We start from the raw sequence: 23842 nt of genomic DNA, 5'->3' as shown, positions 1-23842 counted from the left end.
CCCCAGGGAATGGTCCCAAGGCTGCCAGAGCTCCAGGAGCTCTCAGGGTGGGGGTGTTGGGGTGGCTGTGCAGGGACAGGGGCTGGGATCAATGATCCCTGAGGGTCCCTTCCAGCTCAGGATATTCCAGGATTCTAAGTTACTGCCAGCTGAGGACTGGAGGAAGCACTGGTTATTGGCACAAATAGGGGTTGATGTCAGACCAGAGCGGTGGCCAGAGAGAGTGGACACACTGCTATGGACACCCCTGCTGTAGTGTCCGGCACTGATCCCTTCCAACTGCTGCTCCAAGCAGGATTCTTAACAAAAAGCTAATACCTCATTCATTAAAGGAAAATTGATTTCTCTGACTTGCTTTGGGAAGGAGGCTGCCTTGTGGTGTTTCTCAGCATGTGGATACTGGAATGGAACGGTGAGGAACACAGCAGCTGGAATTCAGGTGCTGGGTCGTGTCTCATGCCCAAAGCTGGGGTTCCCAGGTGGCTGTTCCTCGGCAGCGGGAGGCAGACACCTCTCCTGGCGGTACCGCCGCCGGGAATTTGCCGCTGCAGTGGGTGTTGGTTTACACGCTTTTCTGAAAAACTTTTCATTGCTTTGTCTTCACTCCAGTTCCTCGTGTGCAGATTTCCCCCCCCCCTTTTTTTTGTTGTTGTGTTTTTTGTTGTTGTTGTTTGGGGGGGTTTTGAGCCTTTTTTTTTTTCTTTCTTTTTTTTTTTTTCTTTTGGTATGCTTCTGTTGCACCGAAGGAACTCTCGAGCCCCGCCGGGGGCAGCCCCACGGCAAGGGGCCGGTTCTGCCCGGGGGTCCGGGCGGGTCCGCGTCCCTGGGGAGCGGGGCGGGGCCGGGGGTCGCGGGGCCGCCAGTGCGGCCGGGGCGGGCGTGGGGGAAGATGCCCAAAGCGGCGCTGCCGGTACACCGTGGGGGCTCGCGGCGCTCGGCGCCAGGGTAAGGCTGGGACCGTGGGGGTTCGCCGGGGGGAGCGGGGCTGGGACGGGGGGGGGGGGGGGGCACCACGCGGGGGCGGCGGGGGGAGGGACTATATGCGGGCGGAGGGATCCGGGCGCGGCGGTCGGTGGGAGGCGGCTCGGTGGGTGGAAGGGGCGGGCGGAGGGAGCGGCGCGCACCGGACGGCGGGAGCGGGGCCAGGGCCGGGACCGGCAGCGGGAGCGCAGCGGGAGCGGGGCGAGCCGGGCCGCGGCGCCGCCTCCCGGGGGCAGCGGGAACGCGGAAGGGCCGGCGGCGGCAGGAGAGCGCGGCGGCCGGGAGGAGCCGTCGGGAGGCGGCCGGAGCCAGGCGGGAGCGGGCCGGGAGGAGCCGCCATGGAGCGGAAGAGGTGGGAGCGCTCGGCGGGGCCGCCCCGGGCGCGGGGGGCCGGGCCGGGGCTGCAGCCACAGGTGGAGGGGAAGGGAGCGGGGAGCTGGCCCGGGGCGGCCGCGGGGGGTCGGGGATGCTCGGCCCCCCTCAGGGATCGGGGAGCGCCGTGAGGAGCCCCCGCGTCCTCTCAGAGCGGCTCCTGCCCTGCGAGCACTCGGAGTTCTTTATTCTCGAAGGAGCAGCGCGGGGGGTGTTCCTCCTTCCTCGGGCTCGCTCGGCTGCCTTTTGCGTGGACTCAGGAATTGTGGGGAGGGAGCCTCGGCTGCTCGCGGTGCTGGCCCTGGGGCGGGCTCGGGATGCGCCTTCCCGGGAGTGTGGCTGCGGGGGGAGCACATGGCCCGGGAGCTGGAGGGTTTCTATTTATAGCCCCGCATGGCTCATATGGCTGTAGGTGGCCATATGGATCCTCCCCGCACCCACGAGGCACCCGCGGGCTGAGGTGTGAAACTCGGGTCCTGCGGGAGCTGGGAACGCAGCAGGAGCTGTCCCTGTGTCCTCACCTGGCCCTGCCTGTCGGGAAAATCCATACCATCAACTTCTGCCTCTGACACAGAATCCTCCCAGGATGGTTTGGGTTGGGAGGGACCTTAAAGCCCAATTTAATCCACCCCCTGCCATGGGGCAGGGACACCTTCCACTGGACCAGGTGGCTCCAGCCCTGTCCAACCTGGCCTTGAACACTTCCAGGGATGGGACAGACACAGCTTTAGCTCCAGGTTTCATTTTTAGAATCAGGTTATGGTTGTGAGAAAAGAGGGAGTAAACCAGAAAGTGCCATCCTCGAGAACATGAAGCCGATTCTGCTGCCGCAGCTCAGAGGCTGAGGGCAGGGTGAGACCACCAGCAGCAGCTGAAAGCTTCAGAGATTCTGTTTTTCCCAGAACTTGTTTGTTAAGTTGCCGTGTCGGAGATAAACTTTAAAAAAAGGGGGAGAGAGGATAAGTAGCATATTTTTATTCCCAAATTATTATGGGTTTTCCCTTTGTATCAATTTGGACAGAGATCAAAGGTAGAGTAGAGCTTTGTTGCACTAGTTTTTGGTTTCTGTTGCATTTTGCATTACCTCAGAGTGGCAGATACAGGTGTGGCAGTTCAGTAATACCTGTGAGAGTTCTGCCTGTTGTTTACCTGGGTGATTGTTCTGTCCAGCTCCCAGGTACAGATGCTGGGAGGGTTTGTGGAAAACCCCCTGTGAGATGTGTGTGTGAGCCAGTCTCTGGCTGGAAATTCTACCTTCCTCGAGGTCTGAGTACCTGGGCAGGTTTTTACAGCCAGTCCTTGAACCTCATCCTTAGGAGGGTTTCTGGCTGATAGGGTGGGACTTCTGGGCTGGACTGCAGGGATGGAGGAGTTCAGGAAGAAAATCGTGTCAAGGATTTTGTCAAAGTGGCAGGTTGTCTTTGAGAGAGTTCTGTCTCTCTTCAAACTCAGGGTTCTCACATGGGGGAAGGAGAATTTAGTGCTGCTTTATGGGACTTTTTTCTTCAGAGTGTTTTTCTCCTGAAGGTTTGATGACCAAATGTCAGAAATTTGGGATCGCTGTTCATTTGTGCCTCAGGATGTTGACATCACTGTGCTGGGAGACCTCACACTCTTGTGTGAAACTTACTTTGTTGAGAATTCCTTACCTTTGCAGCACAAATGTAAGAAGTTGGAAGGGAATGTTTTTAACACTCCTCCAAGGATATTTTGATCGGTACAGTCTTTTCCAAAAAAAATTGCAGAGCAAAATGCTTTCACTGAGTCTGTGCTTTGCTTTTCTTCTGTTGCTCTGGTTTGCCTGCAGGGAAACTCCTCATTTCTCACATGAGAAGGAAACAGCCTCAAAGTGGCACCAGGGGACGTTTAGGTTGGGTATTGGGGAGATTTTTTTTAATGGAAAGGGTTGTAAAGGATTAGAACAGGCTGCCCAAGGCAGTGGTGGAGTCATCGTCTTCATCCCTGGAAATAGTCAAAAAACACATGAGTGTGACACTTGGGACATGGTTTAATGGTGAACACGGTGGTGGTGCTGGTGTGACGGTTGGATCTGATGATCTTAAAGGTCTTTTCCATCCTAAACAATTCCATGATGCCCAAGTTGAGCCCTAAAAAATCATCTGGTTGTAATTGTGTTTGTCCCAAGCACTTCTTTAGGGATGTGATGCTTCTGGAAATTTGGGAGACTTTGTGTGTCTCCAAGTGCTTGCTTTCAGGTTTTTTGGGGGGGTTTATTTTGGTATGGTTGGAGTCCAAGTTGCTGAACGAAGACCCCGCTGCTGCCCTGTGGGGCAGGGGACATCATCTCTTGGGAGCATCCTCCCTCGGGACAGCCCCACGGGGACAGGGACAGGTCTGGTCCCCTAGGCTGCTCCCTGGGGTGGGGCTGTGGATGTGTAGGGGTGTGTGGTGTGGCAGCTAGAGGTGTCGCTCACCTGGCCTGGCGTGGTGTTCATGGCCATGCCAGCCCATCCCAGGATGGCCCAGCTGGGGCGTGGGACCCCGGGGCAGGGCTGGCTGTGGACGCTGCATCCAGGGCTGCCGTGGGGATGCAGTGACAGAGGCGCTGGCACTGGTAGTTGTGCGGTGTCTTGGGGTCCCCATCTGCCTGCGAGGACATCGGGAGCTCCTGCAGCCCTCCAGGAGCCCCTGCTGCCGGGATTTGCCTGGAGCAGAGCTCGGGAGCGGAGTGAGGGAGGGGGCACGATGGAAAGCAAGGAGGAGAATCATTTTGTGTTCTTCCCTTGTCCCCTCCAGCGAGGACACAAGGCTCTGCTTTCAGTGACCCGTTTGCCCTGGGCTGTTCCTGCCTCCATTCCTTCCAGAGGCAGGCTGTGGCTGGGTTTGCTCAGGGTTTTTTTGGTTTTTTTTGTCTTTTGTCCCTTGCTTCCCAAGTTGTGCAGATCCTGTGCAGGCTAAATGGGAGAGCGGAGGGGAGGAGACTCTGATGAGGGAGGAGGGGAGAGGGCCTGGGCAGCCGCTCTCTCCTTAAGGATATAAGGCAGGAAACAAAGGGTGAGCTGCACATGGAGAGCAGGGGCACCTGGCAGGCCTGGCCCTTCAATAGGCTGCCCCGGACGCGGCTTAATCTGCCCGGAAAAGTCTGGGAATGAGAGCCGGGAGTGGCTCGGGGTGGCTCCGGCAGCCAGGTCTGTTTTGTTAGCGGGAGCCAGGCGGCCCAAGCGAATAAAGCCCCGGAGCTGGTGATGGACGAGCGTGGAAAATCCTTTGCAACTTGTAAACTCCTTTGCAACTCGGCCGTATCCTTGCCTTTCACACAGGGGGAACTGTGGCAGAGCCTCATTCGGGAGCCCGGGATCAATCGGGGCTCTCAGCGTCGCTGCCTGGGGGGGTGTTACAGAGCAGAGCTCGGGCTTTGCAGCTTTGTACCAAAATGTCTCGTTTCTGGGCCTCTTTGTGCAAAATCAGGAGTGCAGGAGGAGCAAAAGGAGGTAAATTCTGTATTTTGTGACATTTAAAGAGCACTTCAACAGGGCTCAGAGTTCTGTGGTACTGGGGGAGTTTCTGCGTGTCCTGGTGTGCATCAGGAATCCCGCTCGAGTTTTGGGTTCCTCTGGCTCCCCCCCACACCTCTGACCCTCCCAGGTGTGTGTAGGTACCCCAATGTCCTGCATGGTCCTGCCAGAGGGTCCCCAGGAGCTCCAGGGCACCCCATCCCTTCCTTTCTCAGTTCAATGTCACCTTTTGGTCATAGCTTTGCTCCCTGGTCTGCTGTTGTCCCAGAGAACCTGGGGATGATCCTGCCTTTTGCAAGACCTAATCAGAATAAAAGTTTTTCTTCTGAACATTTCAGTGCTTTTCCTTTGGGCCAAGCTTCCCCAGGAAGAGACAGGACTCTCAGTCATTTCAGGTGGGTTTTTTGAGACTCTGAGCAGCTTTTCAGTTCTTCCTTGCAAAATGACCGCAGCACATACTAAACACACAGAGATGAAGGGCTCTGTTCACTTAAAATCCTGTCTTTGACTGTACTGACTGTTCTGGAAGTTACTCTGCACTTTAATGCATTATTTTTAGACCTGCTAAGACACTAAACCCTAAATTAGAGCAGCAGATCTTGGAAGAGGATGCAGTGCCATGTTCTTCATGTAGCAGGAGTTTTTCTTCCTGGCTTCACTAGCAGCGACAGCTCTGCCCTAAAGCTGCTGGAGTTGGTTATTCCTCTCTCTGGATTGAGGCAAATAACTCCCTTTATAGTTTGAAAAAGTGATTCACAAATTTGGGGCTGGACACAGCCTCTGTTCCTTGGTCCTACCCTGTGTTGTCTCCTGGCCCAAGTGCAGCTCCACAGGGAGCTGGTCCAGCTGAGGAATAACCAGTGTGGGATGTTTCCTCCTCCTCCCCTGCCCTCCGAAGATGGATTATTTTCCTCAGCTGGTTCATTTGCATGAACACTGGGCTGTGTGAGCAGTGGTGGTGGCAGGGAGGAGATCCAGGCAGGATAAGCAGCCCGGGAGCAGTTGGAGCCAGGAGCTTCCTCAGCAGATGCTGTGTGGGATCACCACAACCTTTCAGTCTTAACTCCTTCGAGAGACTTTTTATAATTTCAGTTTTAGTGTAACTTATATTAAATTGATCTCAGTTCTTGGAGACCTTTTAATACTTCGGTACTTTCTGGTTTGGGGTTTTTTTAATCTATTTTTTTCATGTACAGCCTGACTTAACCTAATTGCTTTGTCACTGTACTATACTAGAAATTCTCTGCTTATGCTGGTTTTTCCCTAATAAATCTTCAGGGCAGGAGACAATATGTGAAAATAGACTTTTCCTTTTGTTTTGTTTTGTTTTGTTGTTAATACCTTGGTAAGGTTATCAGTATCTCACCAGTATGAGATAAGGTGGTAACTGGTATGTTTGGTCTTACTATGCCTTCTAGCCCATTAACTGTGATACTGGGATGGATATACAGGAAATGAGCTTCTCCTGGATGTGAACTAGGATTGAATATGCAAGTTGCAAAGTGGAGAAAACCAGAAGTGAGAGTAATGGACAGAATAAAGAGGTGTTTTGATGCTCAGTGAGCAGGTGAAGAATACTTGATGCTTATTGTCTTTACAGTCCTACACTGCAGCCATAAGACACTGGGTTATTTTTGCTTTATGAATAAAAAAATAGCTTATGTTGGATTATTAAAAAAACCCCAAAAACCACAAAACCCCCCCAAAAAACCCCAAAGAAAACGTTAGTAAAGATTTGGAATAATTTGTGCCTGCTCTCCACGTTGAGTCTTTCTGGAAACCCAGGTGTCATAGAATAATCTCTCTTCTCTTTTGCCATTAATAGAAAGTTTTACAAGGTTTTGACATTTATCTTTGCATCACTTTGTGGTTCTTTGTTTTGCAGCTTGTCAGTAGTTAACTTCTGGTTTTCTCTTTTTCTGAAGTCTTCAGGATGCTACAAAAGACATAAAATCAAACTTGAATGTGCTGTTCAAGGGGTGGGGAGAGGAGACAAGGAGCATTTTTGGTGCTGGTCAAATGCAACAGTCCTGGGAGAAGAAATTATACTTGAAAATGTGCATTTACTATGAGAGACAGCTGAATGAAAAGTGCATCTGTGCTGACATCTCCCCTGATGGTTATTGTGTGCATTATGCTACATTTGTTTATCTGATCTGAATCTTCCTCTTGACATCCAAAACCATTGTAACTTAATTTGTGTGTTTCACATGAGAAGCAGTCAGTATCAAAACATTTTAGAGTTGAACGTGAGCTTCATTCTGGGAAGTCCAGCATGTGTTTTTCAGGATGGCAATAAAAATTCTCCCTCCTGAGTTGCAGAGGAGGTGCAGAGGGTGGAGGTGTCCCTGCACGTGCCTGGTTGTGTTTTGCAGCCCCAGTGGGAAGAAGTTCCGCAGCAAGCCGCAGCTGGCGCGGTACCTGGGCAGCTCCATGGACCTGGGCACCTTCGACTTCCGCACGGGGAAGATGCTGATGAACAAAATGAACAAGAACAGGCAGAGGATGCGCTATGACTGCTCCAACCAAGCCAAAGTAAGAGTGAGAGGCACTGCTGCTCCCCCTCCCTGCTTAGGAACTGCCAGAGCAGTCTGGGAGAGAGGGAAGATGCAGCAGTTCATAGCTGGAGTGTGAATTGGAGCTGTGTCAGAGCAGCTCTGGTGGTGGGGGTTGGACAAATGCTGCTCCCAGGGGGTTGGTGCTGTGGAGGAGAGTTGTGTCACTGCTCAGTCTTCTGTGGAGGAGGGCAGGGAAGAGACTCTCACCTTCCTCAGTTCCCAGCACAAGCTCTATGGGAATGAGTGCAGAGGAGCCCCTCTGCTCTGGAGCCAGGCTGGGAGAGCTGGGGGTGCTCCCCTGGACAAGAGAAGGTTCCAGGGAGAGCTCAGAGCCCCTGGCAGGGCCTGAAGGGGCTCCAGGAGAGCTGGAGAGGGACTGGGGACAAGGCCTGGAGGGACAGGACCCAGGGAATGGCTCCCACTGCCAGAGGGCAGGGCTGGATAGGATCTTGGGAATGAGGAGTTGTTCCCTGGGAGGGTGGGCAGGCCCTGGCCCAGGGTGCCCAGAGCAGCTGGGGCTGCCCCTGGATCCCTGGCAGTGCCCAAGGCCAGGCTGGACAGGGCTGTGGAGCCACCTGGGACAGTGGGAGGTGCCTCTGCCATGGCAGGGGTGGGATGAGATGGGCTTTAGGGTCCCTTCCAATCTAAACCATTCCAGGATTGTGTGAGCTCACCTCCTCCAGCACAATCTGCTCCAGAGCCCCACATTTCCTGGAGCTGTGCAGCAGCTCTGCCTTGCCCTTGCCTTTGGTTTGAGAGGAGAGGAGGGATTTGGGTCCACAGGGATGAGGGGATGCTGCAGCTCCTGCCAGTGCTGTGCTGCTGACCCATCTTTGGCACTGATGGAAGGGGAGGTGGCATTTGGGGCAAAAAGCATGAGAGGGAGGAGGACTGTGAGGCCTATTTGTAGAACAAAATAAAAGATTCTCTAGCTGCTAATTCAGATTGTTGAGGTGTCAGGATGGCAGTGACAGGCTCCCTTGTCTGGTTTGATTGTCCCAAGTCACTCCTAAGGATCTTCATCAGATGTTAAAATCTTTCCCAGAGCCCAACAGCTGCTGTGTATGCACCTGAACACTGAATGTGGAAAAGGCACAATGCTCATTTTTGAAATACATCAGCCAGTCAAGGATCATCATCACAAGAGTGCTGGGAACATTTCTTGCAGTCCTGGTGCTGCAGTGATATTTTGAGACCTGCCTTGAGGCAGAGACCAGAAGCTCACACACCTCTCAGGCTAAAAATTCTGCCCAAAACTCTCAATAAATGTACAAATGTTATCACTGGCTTCTGAAAGGATTAGCACCCAGATGGTTCAGAATTATATTTGTCCTGAATACATCTTTTCTACATCTCATGAATAAATCTGTGAAGCAGACACAGTGTTTGCATCCCTGAGAACAAAGCATGTCCTACAGCCATTCCAAGAGTTGTGTGTTGGATTTTGGGAATAAGGAACAGCCTTCCTATGCTTCCCCTAACAGCAAATGCAGTCATGTAGTGCAAAACTGATTATGAGCTTAATTTAAAAGCTGAGCTTTGTTCAGAACCAAAGGTAAAAAAAGGGATTCAGCTTTCAGTGGTGTTGGTTTGTTTATTGGTCACAACTAGATTTATAAGGAATGGTTTGGAGTGGTTTCTGGATTCAGAAACCAGCCAAAAGCCCTGCTTGTAGTTTTTTTTATTTATTACAAATATTGGGTTGTAATCCTCTCTTTTAGTGATTGCACGTGGTTTGTTCTGACTCCTGAAGTCATTAAAAATGGGAGTAAAACTGACGTGTGTGAACTCACATGGGAGGAGGCTGCTATGTTAAACAGAATGAGTGAAAAACTTTGATAGGTCTAAGGCAAGATTTGAATTTAGTTATGTATTTTTAGCAGCCCAACTTGTATAACTTGAGATTAGACAACATTTGAAGCCCAGGAACTGTTCCCTGCTGCACTTCTTTGTGGCTGTAGTAGCATTTTAGCAAACTGAAAATATTTTTGTGGGTTTTTCCTTTTCTTTTTGTGTGGAACAGGGCAAGCCTGATTTGAACACAGCCCTGCCCGTGAGACAGACAGCCTCTATCTTCAAACAGCCTGTCACCAAGATCACAAACCACCCCAGCAACAAGGTGAAGAGTGACCCCCAGAAAGCTGTGGACCAGCCCAGGCAGGTAAGGCTGAGAAACTCCTGGATTTCCTGCTGGGAGGATCCCAAAATAATCTGCTTTAATTTTGTGATGCTGAATAAATACTCTCTGGCAATTCCTGATCTCTGGCACTTCAGAATTCAGAAAAATCTGATCTTTCAGAAGCAGTGGCTTGCAGTGCTCCCAGCTCTTAAAATCAGAACAAATCCCATTCCCATTCTCTAGTTGTGGACTCTGCACACTGGGATTTACAAACTCCAGCCTTTGGTTAGATCCTAATTCTGTTGTAGCTAAACCTGAATTTCCTTCATGCTGAAATTAAGCATTATGTACAAAACTAATCAGACATTGTAGTCACTTCAGAGGACACTTGGGTTTAGAGTCACTGTCAAATGTTGCAGTTGTGTAAGAATTCCATGTTCCATTAAATCCTTGTTCCTGCAGGGATCACATCCACTGTGGTGTTTGTTGCAGTGCAAGACTGTACATTAGTAGGAGTAAACTCTGCCAGTATAAGATCATAAATTCACTTAGAATGTTATTGTTAATACAAAATCAAAGTGGTTTTCTTACCGTAATGTGTATTTGCAAGCAAGAGACCACACCAAAATTAAAAGAAAGGGTGCTCAGGACAAGGGAAGGTAAAATAAGCTGTACCTGTTGGAACACTGAAAACCTTTTCTGAAAACTTCAGAAACCACTTTGAAGGCAGATTTTAAGAACTTCATAAACCCAGTTCAGCTAGAACCTCCAGGTGTGAGATGGAGTTTAGCTGAAGTGGGTGGTTTTTTGGTGGTTGGGGTGTGCTGGGGTCTCTCTTTTAAGCTGGTCAGAGTGACTCTGAGAAAAGTTTGAAAGTTTCTTTTCCCAGCCCGGTGTTTAAAGGAGTTAGAGTTCTTCATTTTTTCAGTCTTAAGGCTGTTTATTTATCTTATTTATAAAATTCTTTCTCTTTGTCTAGTTGAGATCCGTTCGGCAGGACAGCCAGAGGCACTCCGCCCACTTCTAGGGCGGTGTTATTTTTATATACTACAAACGACATGTACAATATTTACAATTATTTTCTAATACCTATCATCTATATTAGACAGTGAGTTTCTACTTTAGACTAATCTAAAAGTGCTAACATCACTAGACAAGATGGAGGTAGAGAAGAAGAAGAAGAAAGGCTAGACACGCCTAAATCCCTCCATCTTGTCACTAGAAACTCTTATACTAAAAATCTTAAAACTTACATTTACACTTTGTGAGTACTTTATTTTTATATTATCTAAACTGCTGTGGCTTTTGTCTTTTCATGTAAAGGTGGTAAGTTGTTCTGTGGTTCGTAATTGAACTCACTGGTGCTCTGGGCTGTGTGCTGGGGTCTCTGAGCCCCCTGGCAAGGGTCTCAGGAAACTCCAGACTCCCAAAGGAATGTCTTGAGTTCTGACAGGGGTGGGTTTTTTGTTTTTTAAGCAGGTTGGCAAGGTCTTGCCATGGTCTTCTGAGGAAGCAGATCCTGTATGTTTACAGTGTTGTTGCTATTCCTGCAGCTTTTATATAGTTAAGGCAACAAAAGAGAACACTAAAGATAAAATGCCCTCTCCCAGTTCTGAGCTGGATTTGTGTTCCTGTGTAAGATATTTTACAGGATTGCAGAATATTTTTACTTTTTCTCAGCGGACTCCAGATGCTTCTGCAAAATTTGAAAGCAGTGCCAAGTCCCATCATGCACTGACTTAAAAATCCCAGAATCCTAGAATTCTTGGGGGCTGGAAGAGATCTTAAAGATGATCCCATTCCACCCTCCTCTCATGGTAAAGACACCTTGCACTATCCCAGGTTGCTCCAAGTCCCATCTAACCTGGCCTTGGACAATTCCAGGACCTGGGGCAGCCACAGCTTTTCTGGGTAACAGAAAAAAAAAAAAAAAAAAAAAAAATCACCTATTTGAAGGCTAGGGAATATCCAGCCTGTGTTTGGGCTGTGACTGCCTCATTCCCCTTTTTGGAAAAGTCACGTGGGGTCAGTTGCACTTGGATTTTGACAGGCAGAAAAAAGGGGTGGGATATGCATGGACTGTTTGAGGTGAATTCTTTATTTCTCAAAACCTTGATAAAAATGGGATTTTTTTGTAAGATAGTTGATCATCCAGCTAGGCATTGCTATCCTCCTGATATCTCTCCTGCACCAGGTGCAAAGTTCAAGGTGTATCAGGGTGATGTATTTGAATTTGTACCACACCACACATTCAGCCTTTTAAGCCTGGGGAGAGCCTGTGACTCCATCTGGTAAAGGACCAGGCATGGGGGAAAGGACCAAACTGCTGGACAGGAAGAAAATAATGCTTTACCTAGAATACAGTTCTTGCATTCCTTAACTTCCTGTGTGATACATAGGAGAGACAAAGGGTGCAAACAAGGCTGTCTCACACTGTGGGCTTGTAGCTGAACGTCAGCAAGCCTGGCCTTGCTGCTGCAGCTCAGAGCAGTGAAAGTTTCAGACCCTGGAAGAAAAGTGAGTTTTCCAAGGCAGCAGATTGGGAGAGAGGAGTTATGGGGCTGTGTTGGAACCCTGGCTGCTGGGAATTTCAGACTTTCTGTGCTGCCAGACCCTGACCCCCAAGAGAACACTGCATTGACCTGAGGCTGTGGAGAAGCTTCCAGAATGGAATGACTGAACTGGGATTGTGGGTGTGGAGTTTGGATAGAAGTGTGTGATATCACAGGGTGGGAAACTTAGAGCTGGAGGGTTTAGAATACAGTAACAGGTATAAAGCAAGATGGAAGTTTTAGGGTGGAGGCTGCTCCTTCTTCTTCACCTTCTACTCCATGGGTTTGGGTGGTTTTGTGTAATTGGATAAAAAAGTCCACATTATGAGCCACGGGTGGTTGGTTATTGGGTAAAATGTAAAAATAATTTAGGTGTCATTTTGTAATTTGACAGTTTATCCTTAAAAGTCCTTGCAGAGAGAGAGATAGGGCTCCATTTTTAGTTTGTTGAAGTGATGTAGAACTCAGGGTTTGTGAGACTGTAACATAGATAAGAGCTAATAAACGTCTGAGTCCCAACAAGAAATACCATCTCACACATTTAATCCCAGCCCTGACAAAAAGAAGTTAAGACTGGACAGGGCTGATTGGCAGTGAGGATTGTTCCTGCTGTTGGAGGTGGCAGATCCCTTCTGTGGTAAATCCACATTAAGGTGTCCTCAGCCCTGCTGTTCCCTGTCTGCACAGGAAGCAGGGATTGTGTGGAGCTGTCAGTTGCATTCCTGGCTGTGCCAGTAAGCACCAATAACCACCTGCTTTGACTGCAGCTCTTCTGGGAGAAGAAGCTGAGTGGACTGAATGCCTTTGACATTGCAGAGGAGCTGGTGAAGACAATGGACCTTCCCAAAGGGCTGCAAGGTAATCAGAGGGTGCCCTTCACTCGGGGCTGGCATTTGGCACCTGGCAGCAGGGAGGGAGTGAAGGTGCTGGGGGTGAGCTCCCCGTTCCCAGAGCCTGGCAGGGCCATGGCCATTCCTGCAGCAGCAGGAGCTGTAGTGCTTGCCTGGGGTCCCAGTGCCCTTTGTTCTGAGAGGACACTGAAGCAAAGCCTCTCAGCCTTTTGGGGGATTCATTTTCCAGTAACAGCAGAGCATCTCAGATTGCTGTTTGGGTTTGGGTTAGAAGGGACCTTAAAGCTCATCCCATTCCACCCTCTGCCATGGCATGGACACCCTCCACTGTCCCAGGTGGCTCTAAAACCCATCCAGCCTGGCCTTGGGCACTGCCAGGGATCCAGGGGCAGCCCCAGCTGCTCTGGGCACCCTGGGCCAGGGCCTGCCCACCCTCCCAGGGAACAATTCCTCATTCCCAAGATCCCATCCAGCCCAGCCCTCTGGCAGTGGGAGCCATTCCCTGGGTCCTGTCCCTCCAGGCCTTGTCCCCAGTCCCTCTCCAGCTCTCCTGGAGCCCCTTCAGGCCCTGCCAGGGGCTCTGAGCTCTGCCTGGAGCCTTCTCTTGTCCAGGTGAGCACCCCCGTTTCTCTAAACCTTGTTCAAGCAGAATGGAAACATCTTCCTTTCCCAGTTTGGTGATTTTTATTATCTTTTTGGTTCTAACAATGAGGAATTGCTAAGTTTCAATACCCTCAGAGAGCTGCAAAGGTGCTGTTAGAAGCATTTAGGTCTGAGATTTATGTCATGTGAGCTTTCCAACTGACAGCCTGTGCTTTGCCATTAAAATTTAATTCCCATTGTCCTGATTTCCTGCTCCCTGCCTGGGGCAGTGCTGCTCATGGATTTCCCTCCCCCTTGCAGGGGTTGGCCCCGGCTGCACGGACGAGACTCTGCTCTCTGCCATCGCCAGTGCCCTGCACACCAGCACCATGCCCATCACTGGCCAGCTCTCTGCAGCTGTGGAGAAGAACCCTGGGGTCTGGCTGAACACCTCCCAGCCTCTCTGCAAAGCCTTCATGGTGACAGATGAAGATATCAGGTAGGAGCTGGAAATAGCACTTGCTGTTCTGGAATGAGGTTCCTTGTGCTCAATCAGTGCTTTGCTTCTCTTTCTGAATGTCTGATGGAACACTGTGCCTTGGGAATTAATTGGAATGGCTCTCTAGCAAGAGAGTAGACAAAAGTAGTTACATTAAGCTCTGTCATGTGCTTAGAGCCCACTGTTTTTTATTTTGGTCATGCTCAGTTACTCTGCAGTTTCAGGTTCATGCTTGTTTTTCATGTCAAGTTTCCTTTTATTACAGAAGTGTCTGAGTTGGGGGAACCTTGACTGAGACACCTCTGAGCAGAGATGGCATTGGAGAAATCCTGTACAGGGGGATTGGATTCTCTTCACCTTCTCCTGTGTCAGTTAATGAATTAAATAAAATTTATGGCTTGACCAAACCCAAGCCATGCCTGCTGTGGTGACAGGGAACAAGGATGCAGCTTATTCTGCTTTAGTAATGAAATCTTGTTAAATCAGGATTGGTCAAACTCAGCTTTAAGCTTTTGATGGAGAACTGAATATACCAAAGCCCTGCAGCATGCAGTTTGCATTCATTAAGTGTTTAAAGGCAATCCTTGCTTTGACTGCTTGACAAATCTTTTGGAATTGCAGGATGACTTTTCTGGGCTTGATTGAGACATAAATGGCCAGGAAAAAGAGTCTGTTTGTAACTGTGATGTCCTGTGGCTGAGCTGAAATAGGAGCCCCATGAGCCACTGATTGTTGATCACTTCTTTGCTGTGCTTTGACTTCCTAGGGTTGGGACTCAGAAGGAAGATAAGCAGAAAGAAATGGCCTGAAACTTAATTTTCTCCAGTCACGTTTTTGAAAGTCTGTTCAGGGTAGGCTGACTTGTTAGATATTAGTAGTAGGAGTTAAAAATCAGCATTAGGCTAAAAAAAAAGTCAGCTGGTAGGTCAGCCAAATTTCAGCCAGACATCAACAGGTGCAGGACACATAATATAAATACTGGACAAATTCTTCAAATGTTTTTCATCTTCACTCAGAGTACAATGCCAGGTGGGGTTTCTTGGTTTTTTGGGTTTTTTTTTCCTGATACAGTGGAGTCCTTAGAGGACTTTTCCAGTCCGTGCTTGTCTCATGTTGGAGGGATTGGAGACTCTTTTCCCTTGACAGGGGCAGCCCAGGGGGGCTGATGTTGGGTGTCCTTGTGTTGGGCAGGAAGCAGGAGGAGCTGGTGCAGCAGGTGAGGAAGAGGCTGGAGGAGGCCCTGATGGCTGACATGCTGGCCCACGTGGAGGAGATCGCCAGGGATGGGGAGCCTCCCTCGGAGAAAGAAGGAGCAGAGGAGGAAGGAGAAGAAGAAGAGGAGGAGGAGGAGCAGGACCATGACCAGGAGATGGAAAATGTATAGTCCAGGTAGGATGATTGTGCTGGGTCTCAGCTTAAACACTGGGGACAGGAAGGTTTTCAGGAGGAACCTTAAATATTGATGAATCTTCACTTTTTAGCCTGGGCTTTGAAAGATGTGGGGGCCTTGGGTCAGGAATGGAGGAGGTGAGCATGAGACCCCACCTGCAGAGCTGCCCCAGCCCTGGGCAACAGCAGCAGGAGGACGTGGAGCTGCTGGAGCCAGGCCAGAGGAGGCCACGGAGATGCTGCAAGGGCTGGAGCCCCTCTGCTCTGGAGCCAGGCTGGGAGAGCTGGGGGTGTTCCCCTGGACAAGAGAAGGCTCCAGGGAGAGCTCAGAGCCCCTGGCAGGGCCTGAAGGGGCTCCAGGAGAGCTGGAGAGGGACTGGGGACAAGGCCTGGAGGGACAGGACCCAGGGAATGGCTCCCACTGCCAGAGGGCAGGGCTGGGTGGGATCTTGGGAATGAGGAATTGTTCCCTGGCAGGGTGGGCAGGCCCTGGCATAGGGTGCCCAGAGCAGCTGGGGCTGCCCCTGGATCCCTGGCAGTGCCCAAGGCCAGGCTGGACAGGGCTCGAAGGCTGTGGAGCACCAGGAGTGGCTGAGGGAACTGGGGGGGCTGGAGGAAAGGAGGCTCAGGGTTTAGCCCCAGTTGTCTCAGCCTGTCTCCATAGGAAAGGTTCTCCAGCCTTAAGATGAACTTAGTGGCCTCCTCTGGAGCCTCTGAGAATCAAGAATGTGGTGGGGGAAAAAAGGGACTTTTTAGGATGAATAGCAGAAGAGCTCCTTGGGAGGGAACGGGGATTTCAGGTGGGAGGAAGATTGATTTTGTTAAGCAATCCTTGAAGCTTGAGGATTGATTATAATGTGCAATCTGCTTGGCCTTTGGGAGATCCCATCTTTTGTCTGGGCTCTTTTTTCCCGTTTTCCCTATCACCAGCAGTAGCTGTATTTGGACAGTGATTACCTTGAATTCCTTTCTGCTATAGAGGTCTGGCAACAGGCAGGAGCCAGAACAAACTGACTGCTGCAGGTGAAACCCAGGAGATAAAGACATGAGTGTGTTAAGACAGTGGGATTTCTCCTTTTAAGAAAAGATACAAAAATTCTTTTTGACTTACAAGGTCTTTGTTTTTACTCTTTCAGGGAGTTCCATCTAAGAATTCCCAGTATAAACCCATTCAGCAGGGTCAGCCCAACCATCCACAGAGCCAAGAGTGCACCATCAGTCCAACTGTACCCCAGAGCCTTTGGATGGACTTCAGGAAACGTGGAAGCTGATGGTTCATTCACTGCAGGGGAGTTCTGCAGATGGAACTTGACTAAACTCTACTCCCCTTCCTTTTTCTAAAGGGGTAGGGTGATTGGGAATGCAAAAGTGGGAGGGGATAAAGAATATCACGTGGTGGGAGGGAAAATCCTAGGAACTGAATTTGCTGGCTCTTTTTTTTGGTTTTTTATTTTTTGGTATTACCTTTTGTGGGTCAGTGCTGGGTGATACGTTTTTAAGCTTTTCTATCAAAGTACTTTTAATGACCCACAGAAACAATTTTCTCTCTAACCCAAGGGAGGGAGATGCTGTTTCACTCCTTGGCTACTCTGCTGTGGGCTACATGTTTGTACCTGACTGTAGGGAGGTCATTTCATGTTGTGAATGGTTCATTCCATGTGTGAATTGCTGTTTCCTAACAAGACCACATTGGTCTTGAAAGTGTTTGGAAGTGTAGTCTCAGAGCTGAGCTGCCAGTGCCTCTCCCACCTGAGCTGGGGTGAGGAGGGGAAGCTGCACTCGAGGACTTGGGCTGCCAGCTCTGGGAATTTGGGTATTTGGTTATTCCACACCACAGTTTGGATCCAGAGCTCTGTGTGTCCAGACATTTGCCTCCAAGACTCTGTTCAGAATATACCCAGCCTGAGGTATATTTTACTTTGGTTTAAGTCCAGTCAGAAGGACTTTCTCAACTGGGGATGGAAGGATGACTCATTTCTGTCTGATAATGAGGAAAACTTCCTCCTTTTTCTCTTCTGGTGCCAAGAACCTGCCCTCTGTTCCTCAGTGTGGAGGGAAGGGGATCCATTCCAACAGGTGTGGCTACACACCTGCTTTTGTGTGCAGTAATGTTCTGACCTCTTAAAAAAAAGTAAAATGTTGATTTTTCTATAATTGATATCTTAAAAAGGAATTTAAAGCTTTTTATTAAGTATTGAATCTTTCTTATTTGCATGTGCAGTGAAGTGACCAGCATTTTGTGTCAACAATTGGACTGATGTGAAACCTGCCTTAATGTGTTTATAAGTATTGGGCTTCACCATGGGTACCTTGATCGATCCCTCAGTCTCTTCCAGTACATCTTTGAGCATATTGGGGTAACTTGTGGCTAGAAATGGATTTCTCTGGGAAGGGAGACAAGGAGAGGGGAGGAAGATGAGAGTTGATAGCTTGGGGAATGTGTTGACTGGGTTGCAGAATTATTTTAGTCTTAGGGTATCCATTGCATAACCATGCGTGGACGTCTCGGCTCAGAGAACACTACAGAGTGGTGCATTAAATATTGTGCCACCAGCCAATTGTACAAGTTGTTGGTATCCCAAAACTTGGGGAAGAAAGTAGCTCCCAGAGCCTTTATTGTGTGAGAAAGATTAGCAGGGACAGCCAGGGGCCAGGGAATTGCCTTTGGGAGTAGTGCAGCTTAGTGATCTCTGAAAAATAGCCCATGCCAAAGTGATTGATCCTTTATTCACTCTTTTCTTAAAGGTTTGAAGGCACAAAATTGGTTGATATTGCTCATTTGAGTACTGCAAGGAGACTGAATTGTACTTTGCTGATGCTCTGCCAGGTGCTGCTTTGGGGAGCTTTACCTGGCACTGCAGGCAGTGACCATTATTTTCCTTTCTGAACAGTCTGTTACAGTTACTACTCTGTAAATCTGTCCTCTTGTAAGTCATGGTGTTGAATTAAATGTTTCTCACAAAGAAGAGGTTCTTCTAGTCTGCCTCAAGCCCCAGCCTGAAGTTTTGTGCTCTGCCCTTTCCACTTCTCACAGTGGAGGTGCTCTGGGGGTTCAGTTGGGGGCTCCAGTCTGAGATTTGGATCTGGACATCTGGAGCCTGGCAGAGGGAAATTTGTGGAAAGCAGTTCAATCTTGTTGCAGAATCCTCTCCTGTGTCCCCACCAAGGGGGAGAGGCTGCCAGGGTGTCCCATCTCTTGGGCAGGTTGCTGATAGAGTCACAGAATTGTTAAGGTGGGAAAAGATCTTTAAGATAAGTCCAACCATCAGCCCAGCACCACCACATTCACCACTAAATCCTGTCCCCAGGTGTCACATCCACACTGCTTTTGAACACTGCCAGGGATGATGGCTCCACCACTGCCTTGTGCAGCCTGTGCCAGGGCTGGACTACCCCTTCTGTGGGGAAAAAAAAATATCCCTAATATCCAATGTAAACATCCCTGGCTCAACTTGAGTCTATTCCCATAGAATCTCAGCTCCAGCAGTTCATATCCCACCCCAGAGGTGTCCTTGTGACCAGAGCAATCTTATTCTGACACTGGCTTTTTGAAAACCTGTTTAATATCTGGTGATGTCTTTACCTACTTTTACTTGGATCTAAACATACCATTGAGGCACCATACCACAGGTGATTGAGATGTTGACACTCATATTTTGATGCACTGAATATCAATTTAAATTGCTGCCAACTCTCTTGTTTCATCCCCTCACCCCTTTTCCAGTTCAGCTCTTTCCTTCAGTTTACAAAGTTTATGATGTTTTCATTGATATGGAGGAGTTTCTTCTGCAAAGTGCCAAAAAGGGACCCAGGACTCCTCTCACAGCCAGAGAAAGTGAAATAACTTTAATTGCTTACCAAGGGGAGGAAATCAAGTGTTTGTTTTCACTGACCATGATGTCTGTTTCATGTTGCTGCAATAACAACTGGATTAGTTGGTGTTATCTCAGCCCTGGACGTGACTGACGGGCATAAAGTGTCTGCCATCATCAGATCTATCCCCAGGGTGGAGAAAGCTGGTTTGAGGGAGGACTTGTTAGGCATATGATTAGTAAATAATGTACTTAAGAGCAGTGGAGTGGAATTGAGGCAATGCTTATACTTGATTCATTAATATTCTCTGCTGCAGAGGGTGTTGATGGCTACAGTTTTTTCCTCTCCACCTTGTTTTACAAACCTTCAAGATTCAAAAGGAATGTCATTTTCCTGCTGTTTGGGGAGTGTTATTTTTCCTGAATTCTAGCTGGATTAAATTTTGTGCAAACCATAGAGTGAATTGGAATGGATGTTGGTGCAGTCTGGATTTGGCCAGCAGAGCTCTTGGAGGTGTTCTGCCCAGGAAAAGTTGGCTCGATTCACATCTGAAATTGAACTTGCTGAACTGGCTGTTGAGCAAGGAAAGGGAGGAGTTTTCTTGCTTGTAAACTCAGCCCAGCAGGAAGAGAAGAAAGTCAGGGATGACATGGCTGGACTCTGGGAGTGCAGGCATGTTAAACCCTGCCTGGGGAGGCTCTGATGTCATGGCTGGAGTTTGGGTTGGAAAGGACCTTAAAGCTCATCCAGTGCCACCCCCTGCCATGGCAGGGACACCTTCACTATGGCCTTGGGCACTGCCAGGGCTCCAGGGGCAGCCCCAGCTGCTCTGGGCACCCTGTGCCAGGGCCTGCCCACCCTCACAGCCAGGAATTCCTTCCCAATATCCATCTAAATTCTCATTGCTGCTCTGTGGGATATGAATGAAGCAGGACACCTGGAAGGACTCCTGAGTCATGTGCTTTTGTCCTGCTTTAAGGAGGGACCATTCTGTCTGGACTGATTGTCCTGGTCCTTGGGAAGAGTGTGGGATAATGTTTAAAGGGGGAGGAGGCAGAAGAATGCTTAATGGAGAAAAAAGAAGTTTTTTGGTAATAACTCTCCAGCCAGGAAATCCTAGTTATTTGGATTATGTGCATAAGAACAATCTCCAAGAGTCCAGATGCCCATGCAAATACTTGGATAATACTGCTTCTTCCCTATCACATAAAATGCATATTACTCACTGGTGTCACTCTGAACAGGAATTTCTGCATCTGCTGGAATTGCTCCAGACTTTGAGGTCGATTCAGGATCCCAGTGTTGCCTATTTTACTTTCCTGCTTTAATGAAACAGCCATGGGAAGGTGGTGTCCTAATTCTGCAGCACAGAAAATAATGTCCTCTATGGGCTGTAGTGAGCTGAAAATTTGGATTTGTTCTCAGATTAGCAGGGATCAACTTGAATTAATGAGGGAAAACCTTTCTCCCCCTCCTCCTCAGGCTGATCCCGTGAGTAGCTGGAGTGTAGGAGAGAACAGCACAGAACAGTGTGTGCTAAATGGTATTTACAGTGACAGAACATTTGGGAGGGTGGGGAGAGAAAAACGTTTTGAACTCCAGAATGACCCACCAAATGCACTTGGAATTGTCAGGGCATTGCTTAGCAATCTCACTTAGTATTGCTGATTTCTTACCAATATCCATAACTACTGCTGACTAGCTAATAACAATAACTACTAGTAAGAAATAATACTGGCCTCTAATGGGAAAGCTTTTAGTCAATTCATTAAATAAGTCTCAGATTGCATTTTTCTTACCTTGCAGAGTCACAAACAGCAGCAGTTGGAGGCTGCACAGAACTGGGCAATGAGTGACCTGAACAGGTTTGTCTTCAGTGGCAAAATTCAGAAAGGCTTTGCTGAAGAAATCAGGTTTCATTTGCATTTACAAATGACAAGTTTTCTGATACACAGAATCCCAGAATGGTTTGGGTTGGAGAGACCTTAAAGCCCATCCAGTGCCACCCCTGCCATGGCAGGGACACCTCCCACTGTCCCAGGCTGCTCCCAGCCCTGTCCAGCCTGGCCTTGGGCACTGCCAGGGATCCAGGGGCAGCCCCAGCTGCTCTGGGCACCCTATGCCAGGGCCTGCCCACCCTGCCAGGGAACAATTCCTCATTCCCAAGATCCCACCCAGCCCTGCCCTCTGGCAGTGGGAGCCATTCCCTGGGTCCTGTCCCTCCATGCCTTGTCCCCAGTCCCTCTCCAGCTCTCCTGGAGCCCCTTCAGGCCCTGCCAGGGGCTCTGAGCTCTCCCTGGAGCCTTCTCTTGTCCAGGGGAGCACCCCCAGCTCTCCCAGCCTGGCTCCAGAGCAGAGGGGCTCCAGCCCTTGCAGCATCTCCGTGGCCTCCTCTGGCCTGGCTCCAGCAGCTCCACGTCCTCCTGATGGTGAATGGGGGCCCAGAGCTGGACATGGTCCTCAAGGTGGGCTTTGGACCCCCAAGCTTGAGCCTCTGGGAAAAGTTGAATCCTAAGAAGTTCCTGCATGTTTCTGTTTGCAAGATGAGTTCAGTTCCATGTCCTGGATTAGCCTGATGGGCACATTGTTGTGGGGTTTAGTGATCTGAAGGGCTGTAAAACCGGAAAGCGTGGTGTACCAGCTTTTATTTTTTCATGCTTTTGTCTGATCTGCGATTAATTCTTAGCTTTCCATCAAGTTGGCTTCTCCACAACTCCAAAGTCATTACCTGACAGCTCAATTCCTCATTCATCTAATGCATGAAAAAGAGCCCTCTGCTAATGGCTTCCCCCAAGGTGGCTCTTTCATGTCCTGCTGTAGGGAGGGAGTCTCTGAAGGTGCTGTGCCAGGGATGCCAAGAGTGACAGAGAAAGGGCTGCTGGGCCTGGTGGCACTGAGGGTTCACAGTGGGCCAGACTCTGGGTGACCTCAGCTTGTGCCTCTACTGCAGCTGTGGCACCATGGTGACACTGAGCCTCCTCACCTTGAGCTGTCCCCCTGTGCTGTTCCCTCAGTCAGCGACTTTGTGGGATGATTGATCTCGGGCTGAGGTCATCTTTCAAGTTCCACATCTTGTCAATCTGTCTGGCTCCACCCACATGCAGTGATTCAGCTCCTGATGTGCTGAAATATTCCCTTTAGCCTTCCCACACAGAGTAAGGGCTTTTTTGTGATTCTGCTCGGAGCTGCAGCACCTCTTCTGTGCTGTGCTCCAAGCCTGTGCTTTCTGTGCTTGGAGAGCTGCAGAAAGCAGAGTTTGACCTCCTAAAGAGGAGAAGAGCAGCTATAATTGTTCTTTAAAAGTATTTTTTCCTCTAAATTTTGGATCCCATTTTATAGGATTTGGCCAATGTGCTGTGATTTAGACAAATGGTAAAGTACAGAGAGCAGCCCTGAGGGAAGGACTTGTGGTGTTGGTGGGTGAGAGGCTCAGCCTGCCCTGGCCATGGGCACTGACCCAGAAATCCCCCCTGTGCTGGGCTGAGCCCCCAGCGTGGGCAGCAGGGGAGGGGGGGATTCTGCCCCTCTGCCCCTGTGCTCAGGTGAGACCCCACCTGCAGAGCTGCCCCAGCCCTGGGCAACAACAGCAGGAGGATGTGGAGCTGCTGGAGCCAGGCCAGAGGAGGCCACGGAGATGCTGCAAGGGCTGGAGCCCCTCTGCTCTGGAGCCAGGCTGGGAGAGCTGGGGGTGCTCCCCTGGACAAGAGAAGGCTCCAGGGAGAGCTCAGAGCCCCTGGCAGGGCCTGAAGGGGCTCCAGGAGAGCTGGAGAGGGACTGGGGACAAGGCCTGGAGGGACAGGACCCAGGGAATGGCTCCCACTGCCAGAGGGCTGGGCTGGATGGGATCTTGGGCAGGAATTGTTCCCTGGGAGGGTGGGCAGGCCCTGGCCCAGGGTGCCCAGAGCAGCTGGGGCTGCCCCTGGATCCCTGGCAATGCCCAAGGCCAGGCTGGACAGGGCTGGGAGCAGCCTGGGACAGTGGGAGGTGTCCCTGCCATGGCAGGGGTGGAATGGGATGGGCTTTAGCCTCCCTTCTAACCCAAATCAGTCTGGGATGATTCAATGGCAAATGTGGGGGTTTTTGGAGGGAGAGCAGGAGGGTTCCTCTATGTTCACTAATCCCATCTTTAGGGGTGCATGTACAAAGGATCCTCTATGCAGAATAAATGTTCCAGCTCAGATACTGTCACTTATGCCATTGCACACTTAGCCTGGAGTAAGCAGCAGCTGCAGAGTTGCTCCTGAGGGAGCTGGAGCTGTGGTGGCACTGATGCTCTGCTGAACTTCTGTTGTTTTTTCTCTGTATAGGAAACCCCTTAGTGGGCTGTGACACACAGTGTGCTTCAGTCCAGTGCTCTGGAACCCCCTGTCTGTACGTGGGATTCTGTTCTTTTTAGGGATATCTTGATTCTGGAGATTACACAATCCCACAATGGTTTGTGTTGGAAAGGACCTCAAAGCCCATCCACTGCCACTCCTATCATAACAGGGACACTATCCCAGGCTGCTCCAAGCCCTGTCCAGCCTGGCCTTGGACACTGCAAGGGATGGGACAGCCACTGCTTTAATGGTCAGACACCAAATTGTTACAGGTGGTACAAACATTTGGGAATGAGTTCTGCTGGGAGATGGGGAAGCACCTGGAAGTGCT

The 23842-nt window shown here is 49.8% G+C and overlaps 1 protein-coding gene across 2 annotated transcripts; it reads left to right on the top strand.

The window, feature by feature from the left end:
• The first annotated feature begins 1159 nt into the window (after positions 1-1159).
• MBD3 (methyl-CpG binding domain protein 3) lies at positions 1160-18345 on the top strand. Of its 2 annotated transcripts, XM_059869706.1 has the most exons (8): positions 1160-1333; positions 5168-5224; positions 7205-7364; positions 9411-9548; positions 12826-12916; positions 13813-13990; positions 15182-15379; positions 16516-18345. In XM_059869706.1, exons 1-7 carry the CDS (start codon positions 1320-1322, stop codon positions 15372-15374), a joined length of 831 nt encoding a protein of 276 aa, XP_059725689.1. In that variant the 5' UTR covers positions 1160-1319; the 3' UTR covers positions 15375-15379; positions 16516-18345. The 2 variants fall into 2 exon arrangements, with proteins under 2 accessions (XP_059725689.1, XP_059725690.1); XM_059869707.1 differs by lacking the exon at positions 5168-5224 and having other exon boundaries at positions 1161-1333.
• Positions 18346-23842: the final 5497 nt, after the last annotated feature.

The sequence above is a fragment of the Haemorhous mexicanus genome, chromosome 29 (genome assembly GCF_027477595.1).
Source record: "Haemorhous mexicanus isolate bHaeMex1 chromosome 29, bHaeMex1.pri, whole genome shotgun sequence".
Classification (NCBI taxonomy): Eukaryota; Metazoa; Chordata; class Aves; order Passeriformes; family Fringillidae; genus Haemorhous; species Haemorhous mexicanus.
This window is presented reverse-complemented; position numbering and strand designations above follow the sequence as displayed.